This window comes from Cuculus canorus, chromosome 6 (assembly GCF_017976375.1).
Source record: "Cuculus canorus isolate bCucCan1 chromosome 6, bCucCan1.pri, whole genome shotgun sequence".
Taxonomy (NCBI): domain Eukaryota; kingdom Metazoa; phylum Chordata; class Aves; order Cuculiformes; family Cuculidae; genus Cuculus; species Cuculus canorus.
In genome coordinates this window covers 30,557,956-30,572,051 of record NC_071406.1, presented here as the reverse complement: position 1 = coordinate 30,572,051, position 14,096 = coordinate 30,557,956, and the positions used below count along the sequence as shown (strand labels likewise).

Genomic DNA, 14,096 nt, shown 5'->3' with positions numbered 1-14,096 from the left:
GGTCAGCCTGCGATTGTCAGACCATTGGGCTGAAGACAGCTCCTGCTTTGGTGGCAGTCCAGGCTCTGCAAGGCCTTTGCTGTCCTTGTATTACTTTGGTGCAAGGGTGGGAGCACAGGGGCAGCCCCTGTAGCTCAAAATCTGGGTGGACCTATTGAAGTGTGAGCAGCCGTGGGATGGTGGAAGCCTGTGGTGCCAGGGGTGAAACAGCACGGCTCAGGGCCAGGGCTTGCAGCACCTCACTGGGCAGGGAAACCCTGGGAACGAAAGGCTCACCTGTCATTTCGGTACCAGCCAGCCACGGGTGCCCATGATGGGACAGGGCTGAGGTGGCTTGGTGCAGTGACACTCAGCTGGTCATGTCGTATTTCACTTTCCTTGCAAGAGTTCCCTTCCTGTCCATGAGATCAATCTGCTGTGTCTTGTCCTCCCCTGAGGAGCAACACATGCCAAACACTTCTTCTGGTCATCTTTGATCATAAATAGCTGAGTCTATGATGAGTACAGCACATGGCAGAAATGGACCAAGACTGTGTGAGCAAGGAACACTCTGTTAAAGCAAGAAGGAGCTGGTCCCTCTCCTCTTGAAGCCAAGGGCATGTGCTCCGGCTGACCTGATCAGATCTGGGACATGGAGAGGTGACGTTTCCAGTTTATTTCTAAAAGGAAAAGGTTTAGAAACATTGTGGTGGTTGTTGCTACTCTCACTACCACTCACGCCAAGGCTGCTCAATAATTTCAGCCCAGGAGTGAACGTCCCATAGCAGGGACAGAGCAGGTCTGTTGTTCTCAGCATCATGCTGGCTTGTGCATCCTTGACTGATGACCCTCTTTCTCATACTTTCCATCCTGAAGGAAGCCAGTCCCTCAGAAAGCCTCAGGCTGAACATTGCGACCAGAGTCACTCAGAAAGGCGATGCTGGCCAGTGGCACATTTAGTCTGGTGCTGTAGCGGAAGCAAGGCTGCACTACTACATCACGTTGTCCTCTGCAGCGTACACTCATCTTTGGTCTCACCAGCTCCTTCTCACTGGCTATTGTTCACTTCACCACAGCTCTTGCCAGCAAAGGAGCTGACCTGGGTCTCAACCAGGCAAACTCTTAGAAGAAGAATGCACACCAGGACCTGGCAGTGCCAGGGGCATGAATCACTTTCAAACATTGCCCCAGAACTACAAAAGCCCCTTCTGTTATTCTTGCTCAAATGTGAAAACCCTACATGAGACAAAGGAGAAATGATCTTCTTTGATCTTCTCTTGCCAATATCTTTCTTGCATCTGGATCTCTGAGATAACTTGTGGAGCAAAACCATCTGCTTTGCTTCAGTAGAGCTCCAATTTTTGTCTGAAGGCACCTGACTCATCTCTCAGGAGCCCTGTCCATGTTGACCCAGGTACCTTGCTGTTCATGTTGATCCCATAATCTCTGCTCTTACAGCAGCCCTATGGTTTTCTTCAACTTGGGAGGAATGCTTAACCCACCCTGTGCCTCTCCTGTACCTCATCTGGTAAGAAATTGCTAGTAAACACTAGCTGCACTTCTGTTCTTGCAAACTAGGCTGTTGATTACGATTGGTATTAAAAATAAAGTTTCTCCTCGAGAACATTTCGTTGGAGATCTTCATCTCATGCCAAGGTATATCATTTCTCATGGTTAATAAAACGAGATTAAAAGCTACAATTATGTAGCATATATGCAGAGTAAAACTATGTAACTTAAACAGTGATAGGTAGCATCTGTGAACATTCAAGGTTCACGTGTAGCAAACGCTATTTCATTAAAAACTTCTCTTCCTAGCATTGCCTTGCACTCTCAAAAGGAGTGCAAGGAGAAACTGTCAGTAGCTAAAGCAGATTTTTCTTTGAAGTAGTCACAACCAGCTTCACTTCAATGCTAAGGGCTCAAAGAAAATTCATCTGATGAGAACAGCTACTTTAGAGGGGGAAAAAGTATCCTTCAGTACCTGGGAGTTTCACCCAGAAGAGAAAAGCCTAACAGAAAACAAAACCAGGAAGAGAAAGCCAACAAATTCCCCTTAGAGTACGTTACAGATTTAGCAGGGAGAGAAACCGCCATTCAAACAAACTACTGAGGGCAACAGCAGATTTTCCAGCTCTTGAGGTCTTCAAATCAAGACCAGACCTCTTCTGAAGGGTATATTACACCACTAATCTTAGGAGGAACTGGCTGTAGCTCCTGAAGCACTAACACAGGACAGAGGGGATGACTCTTGCCTTGAGCACATGCTGCCTCACAGATGAAGCCAGTGGGTGCCGTGTGCCTGATCTGGGTGTTGGACTCCTGGCAGAGGAGAGCTGCTCAGCAGCTGGGCAGCCTTTCACACAGCCAAACCAGCCAGGGGACAGCAGCCACAGCTCACCTGCCCACCATGGGAGCCTCTCCTTCCTTCCCCTGCCCTTTTATTCCCTGGTTCCGGGCAACCGCACACATCACTAGAGCAAGACCAGCATTTGGCCACTAGCAACCAGAAGTTCTGGATGGCAGGGGCAGCCTGCAGGAATCTATGCATGAACTGCTGCCGCCGTCTCTCTCTCACCAATATTATCTTTTTGACTGAGGTAGGGCTGACTCGCCCACAGCACGCTCTCCGGTTGGCAACTCCCTGCTGTCTGCACCACAGCCAAGGAGTGAGCACACAGGTTTCCTGCCATGGCAGTGGGATGGGGCTTTCACATTCTTGAACCTTCTGTATGTGAGCGAAAAGAAAGGGATCTTGGCAGGGGCGCCAGAGCCACCTCTTTTCATCCTCGCTTCCATGAACTTTTCCAAAGGTTTCAAGGGCATTTGCTGTTCTCTGTTGGCTTTGTCACATTGCTGGCTTTGTCACATTGCCTGCTCCCCAAGTCTCAGGCTGCCAACATCTCTCCCCTGGATGACTTGGCTTGTGTTATTTTGTGTTAAAACCAGTATGTTTTTTTAATGGCTATAAATAAGTTAAGACTGCATCTTTAATTAATCACTGCACTTCATATTGTAAGTGGAGATTTTTTGTAATGACTCGTTTATGATTTTAAGATGCCATTTGCTCACTGTCAAATATATCTAGCTTTTATCCCTGCTTGTTTAATGGACTCAGGATAGAAACAAAATTTCATCAATGAAGAATTCTAATCCATTTAATCTAGAGCAAATAATTGGTTACTAAGTAAGTGGGAAGAGAATGAGTGGATACTTTTATCTAAGCAACAATGAACTTTAGGTAACAGACAGTATGTTCATAATCTTAAAACCATTTAAAACTAATCTTAAAATGTTTATTTTTTACTCCCTCAGGTTTGAAATTGGAAATACATATGTGTGTATGATTAAAGCATGAACAACAAATAGGAGCAGCAGCAGGTACAGTATAGAGAAGTAGAAGCATTAGTAAAAATATTTCTGCTTTAGCAGCTATTAAATGATTTTTTTTTTTTTATGGCTTGGAAGAATAACCCATATGTTTGTAGGTTTTTTCCCCCAATTAAAATATATATGTGTGCAAGTATGTCTTTCTCTAAAGATTATTTAGCCACACACACACACAGAGCGCGTGTATAAAATCGTCTGTCAGAGAAGTGAGAGCCACTTTTCCTTTTGTTTCTTGTTCTGCTGGCAGGCAGGAAGCGACACCCAATCCAACACCATCAGCATCTTCACAGCATCTGCCTGGGGCGGGGACACAGTTCCAAAGGCCTGTCCATGGCACCTGCCACAGCCATGAGGACCCGCAGAACCCCGGCCTTCTGCATCCAGCCCCTGCCCGCAGGCCAGGGCAGAGGGAGCTCACCGGTGCCAGGCTCCAGCCCTTTCCTCATACCAACAGGCTGCTCCTGTGGCGTGGGGGCGGTTTAGCAAATAGTCCTGTGCCAAGTGACTTACTGCTCCCATGGAAGGGCCACAGGGAGCCCAGGACACATCACCTCAGAGGTCGGTGCAGGGTGAACAGTTTTGCATCCCAGCAAGTACCACTCAGCGCAACGCTGCTGTGCACAGCTGCCAGGTGCCCCGACATTCCCTGAGCAGGCAGAAGCCTGCTTGTTTTTTGTTCGGTCTCAGATTAGGTGTCAAGCAGGGGGCTGGTTATCCCCAAATGTAGTTGTTTCCCCCACCCCTCTATTTTTTTCTCAAAGGAGTGCATATTTTTTTATACAGGATGAGAATTAGCCACGAAAGGAGAACTATTGCATTGGAACTACCACAAAAAACCCAAACCAACCAACCCCCTCAAAACACAAAAAACTTTTAAAAATCGCTTTACCTCAGTTCCTAGACAACTCAAATCTGACGTGCCATATACGATCTGTCTGCTAGGACTGAATCCAGGCACTCACCACTTTGTTAGCTTAAGAATTTTGAATAATTTTTTCCATTTATCTGTATTCTCCCCCAAAATCATTTCACACATTTCTCAGATACATCAATCCTTCCGGCGTTCCTCTAGACACTCAGTAGGATGCCCTGCTATAAATATAATAAAGCTTTTTATTATGTCCATTAACCACGGACATGTGTGCTCCAAAAGTTTCCTGACACGCAGTCATTTGTGGCTTTTTAATTATAAACAGAAAATATCTAGCAGCAAAAGAAGACAGCAGACTGGAAGTGGATCTTTATGTGTGTGTTTTGAGTATGTTCTCTGATGGGCTGACGGCACCCACACCCTCCTCTTGATCCCGCCAGAGACTCTGTGTGTGCACATACGTGTACATACAGAGCCAATAACAGAACAAATCAGTCTCAGGCGATACGGCTTTGTCAGCTTTGCCGACCTCAGGGGGCTCACGCAGGTTTTCAAATCCCAGTAACATTGATCAACTCGTTTTTCATTATGCAAATATTCCCACCTCTATTTTGCAGATATTGTTCAACTTGGACTCAGCATAAAAAAAGAAAGAAGGCCCAGTAAATCACTTGACAAATTAAGTCATATTTATTGAATGCGTTTTATTTCAACAACCAAAAAAATTCTAACAGCCTAACAATGCACATAAGTTAAAAATTAATTATCACTTAGTGATAACAAAGATAAAGTTGATTTACATGGAAAAAAGAACATTTACAATATGTTAATCCTTATTCACATTGTTGATACCGCAATAAAACACAATTTGTTTTTTTTTTATTTTTTATTTCACAAAAAAGGCGGAAAATTGTGCTTTGTTAAGAGGCACTACAAGAAAAGTTTCTTTCTCCAAATAGATATTATATGATGGATATTGAATAAATAGACATATATGCATTGTAATTCGCAAAGTTCTGGCAAGACCACAGGCTAAAATGCCCACAGATTCACTTAGAACCACTGCAAAATTGGCAGTGAAATTAAAAATAAAAAGGCAAGACTCAGCATTGAAAAAATACCTAATAAAATTTTTGGTTGAAGTGTAAAAGATACCAAATGTTGATACCATCATCAGATGAGCAACCTTACGTAGCCTGGCAAAATTCAGTTTCCTTTCAAATGCATGGAGTGATTTCAGCTACAGGACAAGAAGACAGTTTTGGAAGAGTAGCTCTGAGAGAAACATAAAGCAGCAACCACTGAAATTCTGATTAAAGCTGCAGCGAACTACAGAAACCAAGGATGAAGAGCAAAAGGGCATTAAGTAAGCAACCCACCATCATTTTGCAAAGGTATATGAAACTTAAGCAGAGATACTCTTATGTTTCAAACATTTCTATTGAAAAATTCCTTTAAAAACTCCAGAGGTTACTGAGCAGCTAGAATTAGCTTGTATTGCAACGTCTTCTCCCTGTATATTGTCTGTTCTGAATACATATCTACACATAGAGGTTTGTTTTTCATTTTTAACTCCTACCTTTTAAACCTTTCAAATATATAAATAGTATTAACAGCTATATTACATTGCCTGGTGTAGTAAAGAGAAAGTAACTTCCAAAGTGATATTGCATGAGGTCTTTGTCAAGGTTACATGAAAAGCCCGTGTGAAAAAAGGAAGAAAAAACCCAGAAGCCCTGCTGGTATGGTTACTGTCGCAGTTTGAACGGGCATCTGAAATCAATCCAGCTGCAAGAGTAGCAAAGGTGAGGTCTTGTCTCTGAAATCATGGCACAGAAGTGAAAAGTAAATGCTACTTGGTGTCTCTTCCAACACGCCGCCTCAGAATGGGTGGACGCTACAGCAGATTGCAGCCTTAGCGCTCATGTCATTGAAGAGTCAGTCAGTATTTGCTCTGCTTTGTGTACCGTGGCTGCTAGCCGGGTCACTGCGAAACCCTTCAACAAGGGGGTGGGGGCTGCGAAGGGCCTTGCGTGCCTGCAGCCCCCCGCAGCAGGGAGGCAGAAAAGCACCCGCGCTGCAGACACCACGCGTGGTGTATGGGCTGCAGCCTGGGGGACCTGCAGCTGAAAACACTTCCTTTCACTGGCACAACACGCGTGGCATGGAAGAAGCCCAGCTAAAACAGAAACACAAGGGAGGCTGGCAAGAAAAGTGGACAAGAAGTCAGCAATGCAAACTCTCAGTCTGTCAGCACTTACCTGGGCAGGATTGTTGGGATCGTGGCATTTTGTGTACCAATGTAACTTTACACTTGTGTGTGTGTGTGTTTCACCTCAGTATAAACAAAAAGCAACAACAAGAAGGAAGCTTATAAATTTTAAGGTCTGAAACAGAGAACAGGTAAATAAAATCCACAGTAAAATGTGGTTCATAGTATGAATTCCATACATCAAATCTCAACACAACTTTTTCTTCTCTTTCTATAAAGACCTCGTTAATGGACAAGTCTTCTATGCACTGAATTTCACTTTTAGTCATTCTGAATCCCATGAAAATTCATCTGTTCACTACGGAAAGGACTGTCTGGAGAGTGGAACATGCTGTATCCTTTTAAGTGTGCATTGTGTTTAAAGTACTTTAACTTACTAGATTTCTTTCTAAGGTGCCCTGATTTGTTTTTCCATTTTCTCTCTTTTTCCTCTTTTTTTTGGCAGTGTTGATTAACGTCTTTAAATACATACCTCAAAAATTACCCATCAAGTTGCCAGATAAGAAGCCATATAATAATAATAATAATAAAAAAAAATCAGGGATAAACATAGAAAATAAATAGGAATTCAAAAATAGTCACCACACCCTGAGAGCAGGCGGCAGTTTATCAAAAAGCCAAAGCAACTCATTGTGAAGTGGTTTTAATACATAAACAAGTCTCATCTTTAAAGAACTCATTTCACAGTCTATACTTTCAGGTTGCAAAGTTCCGTCCCATGCAATTTTAATATATATATATTTTATGTAAATATATATATATACAAACAAAGTTGTAAATTTTCCTTCATTGATTTCATAGGACTTTTTCTTCCCATTTACTTGCTAGATGTCCCTTTCATAAGTGCAAGATTAATGAAGGCATAATCCTATGTGATTACAATGATTACTTCAGTCAAATGTAGAAGGGTAACACTCGAGTGTCTGTGTCAAGGCGATGTCTGATCGGGCAATGCTGAATTCATTCGATTTGCACATGGGTCATGCGCAACGGAAACAAATAAGCAAAAAGTAAAAAGAGAAAAAAAATTAAAAATAAAACCATAAAATCCTTGGAACAATGTATTGCTTTCTGCGTTCCTATCTCACATTATCTCTGGTCAACGTCCACTGGAGCCGCCTTGCTTTTGTCGGGGTTCTCCTCCTCAGGCTCCACTTTGTACATTTCCTCAGAGCCTTCCTCGCTGTCATTCTCCTCTGACTCCGTCAGCAGCTCCTCATCCTTGTATTCTGCCACGTCAACCACCGTTCCCAAATGCTCTTTTAGCTTCCCATGATGCTTTACGTGGTAACGCTGGTTTTGGAAGAATTTGATGATGGTATGTTTGGGGAGATCCAGCTGAGCAGAGAGGGTGTGGATGGCTTCCTGATCAGGGTAGAGACCCACATCGTGGATAAAGCTTTGAAGGATACCTAGGGCTTCCAAGGAGATCTTGGTACGGGATCTCGGCTTTTTGGCACAACTGTCCTCAGCAGGTGGAGGAGGAGCCTCTTCTCTAGGTGGGGAATTCTCCTTTGCAGGCTGGGACTGCTGTCTGTGCAGCACCTACGACATCAAACAGACATATACTTTATGTACACGCTGATCCCCTTGGTGCTTGAGACCAGGGCACTTGTACAGGTCTTTAAACGGAATCTACTTCTTTTTGGTGAAGAAAAGTACGAATTAGTATTAATTTTCCACTACTTTCCTTGCCTATAAGACAACTGCCAGAGAAACTACAGACTGAAAGGAGAAAGCAATATAAAAGGCAAAGAATACAAACACCAAACCACAAAATAAATATGAAATACAAAATGTAAGTAATAAAAATAAAGATAAAATAGGCAGAATTAAAAGTAAGTAAAAGGTAATACAGTCTCGTGGTCACGATGACTGGCCAGTTGTGCTGTCTCAGACAAGCCACTCTCCCGCTTTGCTCCTCTTTCTCCTTATCCTTATTTCCTTTCATTTTTTTTTAGGCTAGAGACTCTGGCCGTTTCCGTGAGATGCCAAGTGCCAGAAAGGCCTAGTCACATGTGGGATTGTCAGGTGCTACTGTATCATAAATAATGACTTGGCATTAAAATCCATCCCATCTGCTTTGTGGGAAAAAAGTAATAATAAAAGTGCACAGATTCTTTAAGATTTCCTTTCTATGAAATCGATATCGTAGTCAGCTCAGTTACTTCACAGAGCTGGCTTTAATATATCTCTTGAACAGATTTCTGGTATTACATCTGTATTAATTTCACCATTCGAAGAGTTCTAAGTTCAAATAATTATAGCCCTCCACTCTGAGAAAGCCTCTGGGCAAACGCGCTTTTCAGTCTTGTAACAGACTTTCACCAGCAGTATCTCCTGTTCAGCAAGTTTAAAGAAAGCATATGTAGCTCTTAATCTTTCTAACAGCCACTTAAAATTACTAAGAAAGGGCTCTGTGCAGCCGTTATTCCACAGGAAAAAATACCTTCTCTGAATTGTTAGGTATACAGAGGAGCTCCACACGCTTTCTTTAAAACCAAACCTATACAGGAGAGAGCACTGGCAAAAATCCCCTATAGGATTGGGAGCTGCATTTGCCCAGAGGTTTCTTCAGATGCAGAGAAATAATTATTAGAACTCAACACTACAGAGCTAACAAAATCAATATGGATAAATATCCTTCCACAAATAAAAGGGAATTCTGGCTTTTCACCTGAAGAAAACATCTTTGCTGTGAACTATAACATACAGAATATCAACCCTGCACTAAAGCTCTCTAAAAGGAAAAAAAATAAGGAGAAAGAATGGAAATGTGCTGAGAACTTGCACGAAATTTTACACGTGTACCGAACCCCCAGTAAAAGGCTTTGCCATTCAAGTTATTACTGCAAGAGGGAAGTCCACCGTGGAATATCAGCCTGGCAATACATGCAAACAAATAAAAAGGAGCTGTGCCAAAGAGCTTCTAATTCACCTCCTTCATCAAATGCTGCTGTCACAGGAATTCATATCAGTGACCTCCGGTCACAGGTTTTGATAAGCACGTGGAAGTCCCCAGCCGCTGCCCACCACGCACGTGTGGCTGAGGAGCCGACCCTAGAGGAGATGCTGTGGGAACAACCTGCAGCATGGGCACAGGCTTCTGCTGCACCTGACAGCAGCAGGAGGCACTCAGCTCCCCCTCCGGCTAGTGCTTAGTACCACACACAGAGGCAGGACCTGGCCCTGATCCCCCAGCACCTCAACGAGCAGTGCACGTGCATGAGGGCCTGTGTGTGCAGACAGGCAACTGTGCAATTCACTGCTGCCACTGCCACCGCAGAGTGATGCTTGTGACAGTGATGGAAAGCACGTTCACGCAGCCCCACGCTTTCAGCTACAAGCAGGGGTCCCCACTGGTGAGAGGCAGGGCTTGCCACGCTCCTGGCAAGAGCCGCTGGTGGGCAGAAGCACTGCAAACATGTTTCAGTGCCAAGAGATTAATTTTCCTCCCAAGCACATAAATACTGAGGGTGTCACAGAAATGGAGCTAACCAGGGAGCCGAGGGAAAGGAGAAACTCAGATGGAAATGACAGATATACTGTTTTATGTTTTATTACATCTCTTGTAATAAAAGTGCATAATGTTCCAATGAACGGAATCGCTCAGCTGCTCTTTGAGGGTTTCTTTTTTGTCCATGGATCGTTTTCAAAGAGAAGGACTGACATTTCCAAACAGAGGGGTTACAGACGAGGGCCGGATCCATACCTGCACAGGCAGGGAGCACTGAAAGTGGCAAAGCCAGGATCACTGACGCTTACTAAGGACCCGGCCCCATAAATTTGTCACACAGCCCCCATGTACATTATCTCCCCCATTGTGCCCTCTGGTCCTGTCCCCTGACACTAGAAGGCCAAAAGCAGCCAAAAAGAAAAGGATTTAGCACCACAAATAAACTGCCAGGGAATTTACAGACAGCGTCATATGAAAAGCCTCGAGTAGCATTGCTAATCAGAAGCTGAATTCAAGTAGCAGCTGACAGAGATAGAAACGCATCCAGAAAGAGTGCGAATTACATAGTTCATTCTTGTTGGAGCTGGAATTGGTTTCCCCCCCCCCCCCCTTTTCAGTTGACAAATAGCATGAGAAATGATCCAGTCTGAAAAATGTTACAAGACTTCCAATCAAATATAATGATGAAAAAACCCAACAATACAGGATCAGCAGCAGTAAAATGCTTAATTTGAAGGAGATGAAGAGATGCCTACAGCATCTATAAAGCAATCAACCAAAGAGAGGGCTGCGAGCCGTAGGGAAAGAATAATTTTACTTAACCCTTCCTTTTCTGGAGTGACCTCTCCATCCTCTCCACAAGAGAAAATGCATAACCCAGGTGTGAGCAGTACACAATATTAGAAAAAAAGTTATATTTAATTTGACTTACTGTTTTCCTAAACAACACAAAACCCTAATGCTACTCTCATAACAGATAAATCTCATGATTTCACTAATTTCTGGGGCTTGCCCTGATTTCCCATAGCATTAACAAAGGATCTCAGTGACACAACACGACCCATATACAGAGAGATGGATAAATGCTAAGAATTTCCTTCAGATTTAGGCTCTGATCAATTTTGTATTACCTTCCAATAATATGGGCTATTGCATTAAAAAATTTTGGGGTCATTGTTACAGGTAAAATTTCCACTGGCTTCATGCACTACTGTGAACATCCTGCCTTAACACTTCAGATTTTGAGGCAATGCTGCTCTGCTTTTGTACTGCCAAGAAGGAAACAGTACAGGCTGCAGTGCATTTCTCAGTACAGATAAAACCTCAGACTATGGTCTGATCCATGGAACACAATGTGTCGGGTGGGCTTCAGAGAGAAGGGATAAAAACAAAAGCCATGCTCAGCTTTCCTTTCTCCAGGAAAGCTGGCACTGGGCTTGGAAGGGAGCATGTTCCAGGTGCACTGTGTCTGCTTGCCCACTCTCTTCTCCTTCCTCCATGCCCTTCCCTATCACTCCCCAGCCACAGGCGGGGCAGCCGTCTCCTCCTCCACAGTGACCACCATCTGGAGCTGACTTCTTTTCCTCACCCTCCCTCCTCCCTGACTCCCCATCTACTTTCAAATCAAATGTGAAGATATAGATTTCCTTCCATGCCCACAGGACTTATTTTTTCCACCCCTTCAAGAGATTTAATTTTTAAGCGCTACAGGCATGGCTGCCTTCTCAACATTTAAGAACAGAGCAGCTTTGGAAAATGCTGCTTTATGAAGTTCATTCAGGTAGACTTTAACCTCATAGACAAACTCATTTTTTTCAAACAAATAAACCAGCCCTGGCAGAAAACTTGCAAGAAAACAAATACAATGGAAGTTGACTTTAAAAGATAAAGTGACTGGTCTTAAATCGCACTGTACTGAAATATGATTTGAAGGCCACAATGAAAACCAGCTGGAAACCATGTGTAAAATATAATAGTACATGCCTACAGGGAAGGAAGTGAGATATTGAATGATTAAGTTTAGGAGAGCATATAATGTAGTGTATCATTACGGGAGTGATCAGGATTACTTGTAATAAGCTAAGGGTTTGTGGTCTTTCTAAAATACAAAGCCAAGAATTACTGGGGGGGGGGGGGGTGGATCACTAGACTGTTTTACATGTATCTGCTCCCTACGTCTCGGGATGCTCCCACAGGAGAAACCTGACTTCGACAGACTGGGACAGTCATGTTCCCAGAGAAGAGAGAGGTGAGCAAATCCAAACTAAGTGATGAACATCATACAACTGCAGCCTGTCTGCACTGTATTTAATTTTGGCTGGATTCACTATCCCACTAATGTTTATTTCCATTTCCACCCACTTTCTAGCTAAAATGAGACATGAAAATGGTGAGTTGCTCAGGGGAGCAAAGCGACTCAAGCCTGAACGGGGTACACACATGCACTCAGGCACCAACTTCAGTGAAGCACACTGGCTGTCAACACTCACTCCATGAAATGCCACCTTTCATTGCCTAAACAGCCTCTGCAGCAGATTAGAAAGAAGAACTGCATTTCTACCTGGAAACCTCACGCTCTTTTGTTTCCTAGTGTGGTTCCTCTCTTCCCTTTGCAGACTGGATTAGTCATGTGAGCTCCCTTCCCATGGGCTTTGCTGAGATGACTGATGAGGTGCCCCTTACTATGAGAAACACCACAAATTTTACATTCTTGGAAAACAAGACTGTGCATTTGCAACAAGTACTGCCCTTATTGAACAGTCACCATCTTTGGGAGTTTGGACTGGATGATCTCAAGAGCACCAACAGGTATCTCGTGTAGCATGTGCTGGCCAGTACCACTTCTTGTAACCCAGACTCCCAAGTAGCAAAGTTGAATGGACTTGCCTTCTCTTTGCCAGGGGAGTTTTAGATTGGATATTAGGAAAAATTACTTCACCAACAAGTTGTCAAGCGCTGGAACAGGCTGCTCAGGGAAGTGGTTGAGTCACTATCCCTGAAGGTATTTAAAAGACATATAGATGTGGCACTTAGGGACGTGGTTTAGTGGTGGACTTGGCAGTGTTAGGTTTTACTCGATGATCTCAAGGGTCTTTCCAACCTAAATGATTCTATGATTCAGTTCTCTTTGGTGGGAAGGGGGTCTCACCTTTCAGCTTTCCTTCACATTTACACTGCTCTCTTAGTCAGCCATAACACTGCATCACATCAAGGACTTTTATACCAAAGAGAGCAAGTTCTGAGCCCGCTTAAGGAGCACAAAATGAAAACCAGAGAGAAGGTGCACACATTACAAAACATAGGTTCAGTACCTGTGTTTCGCACATCTAATTCCAGTCATCTATTACATCTCTCACAGTCCAAGGCTAGGCAGCAGGATTTGCCAGAGTTTGACTGAATGCAAAAATAGATTTACTATGTACTCCATGTAAAAAAGGCCTTTGGAAAAGCTGCTTCCCAACGACTAGCTGAAATCAAAGGGAGGGTGGAGGACAAGCCTTAACAAGGCATTCAGCTCCTTTTTACTGAGATCTGCAGCCAGCATCTGCCACAGTTCACCTCTGCAAGCCAAGAGCTCCCAGTCAGTGCCTCGCTGTCAAGTTAAGAGGTTACTTAAGAGAAAAACTCCATCACCTTGCAAAGAAATCTTATACCTAGAAGGAGGCACTGTCCCTCTCAGCAGACCTTACAGGAATAATCTGCAGGGGATTATCTATTCAAACAAACAGCCTTACAGTCCCTACCCCAGTTTCTCACAGCTTGTCTTCATACACAGAAACATGCAAGAGAAGAATAGAGCAAGCTGCTGCCACGAACAAGCTTGCACCCTGACAGCCTCCCAGTCCAAGGCTCGGAGGGCTAGCACATTAATTAGACACTATCACTATGCCAAGACACTTTACAGGTTTCCTAGGAATGTCTGTACAAGAAACTGTAGCACAAGTTACAATTTGCACCTGTGTTCATTTCTTTCCTCTTAAAAATGTGGTTGTTACATTACCCTTCCTCCCTCACCCCAACCCCTGCAAAAATATATTCATTTGGGTAAACACTGCAGCACTGGTCGTAGCTCCGAATGAAGTATTTTCTTTGGGCTCATTCTCACAGTGGTGATTTCACACCTTGAC

The 14,096-nt window shown here is 43.6% G+C and overlaps 1 protein-coding gene across 2 annotated transcripts in view; it reads right to left on the bottom strand.

The window, feature by feature from the left end:
• Positions 1–4,945: 4,945 nt before the first annotated feature.
• Positions 4,946–14,096, bottom strand: part of SATB2 (SATB homeobox 2) — a 133,376-nt gene continuing 124,225 nt past the window's right edge. For both annotated transcript variants that reach the window (XM_054070568.1, XM_054070567.1), the window contains exon 11: positions 4,946–8,057. In XM_054070568.1, the coding sequence (XP_053926543.1) occupies positions 7,602–8,057 (456 nt within the window). In that variant the 3' untranslated portion in view covers positions 4,946–7,601. The remainder of the gene's footprint in view (positions 8,058–14,096) is intronic.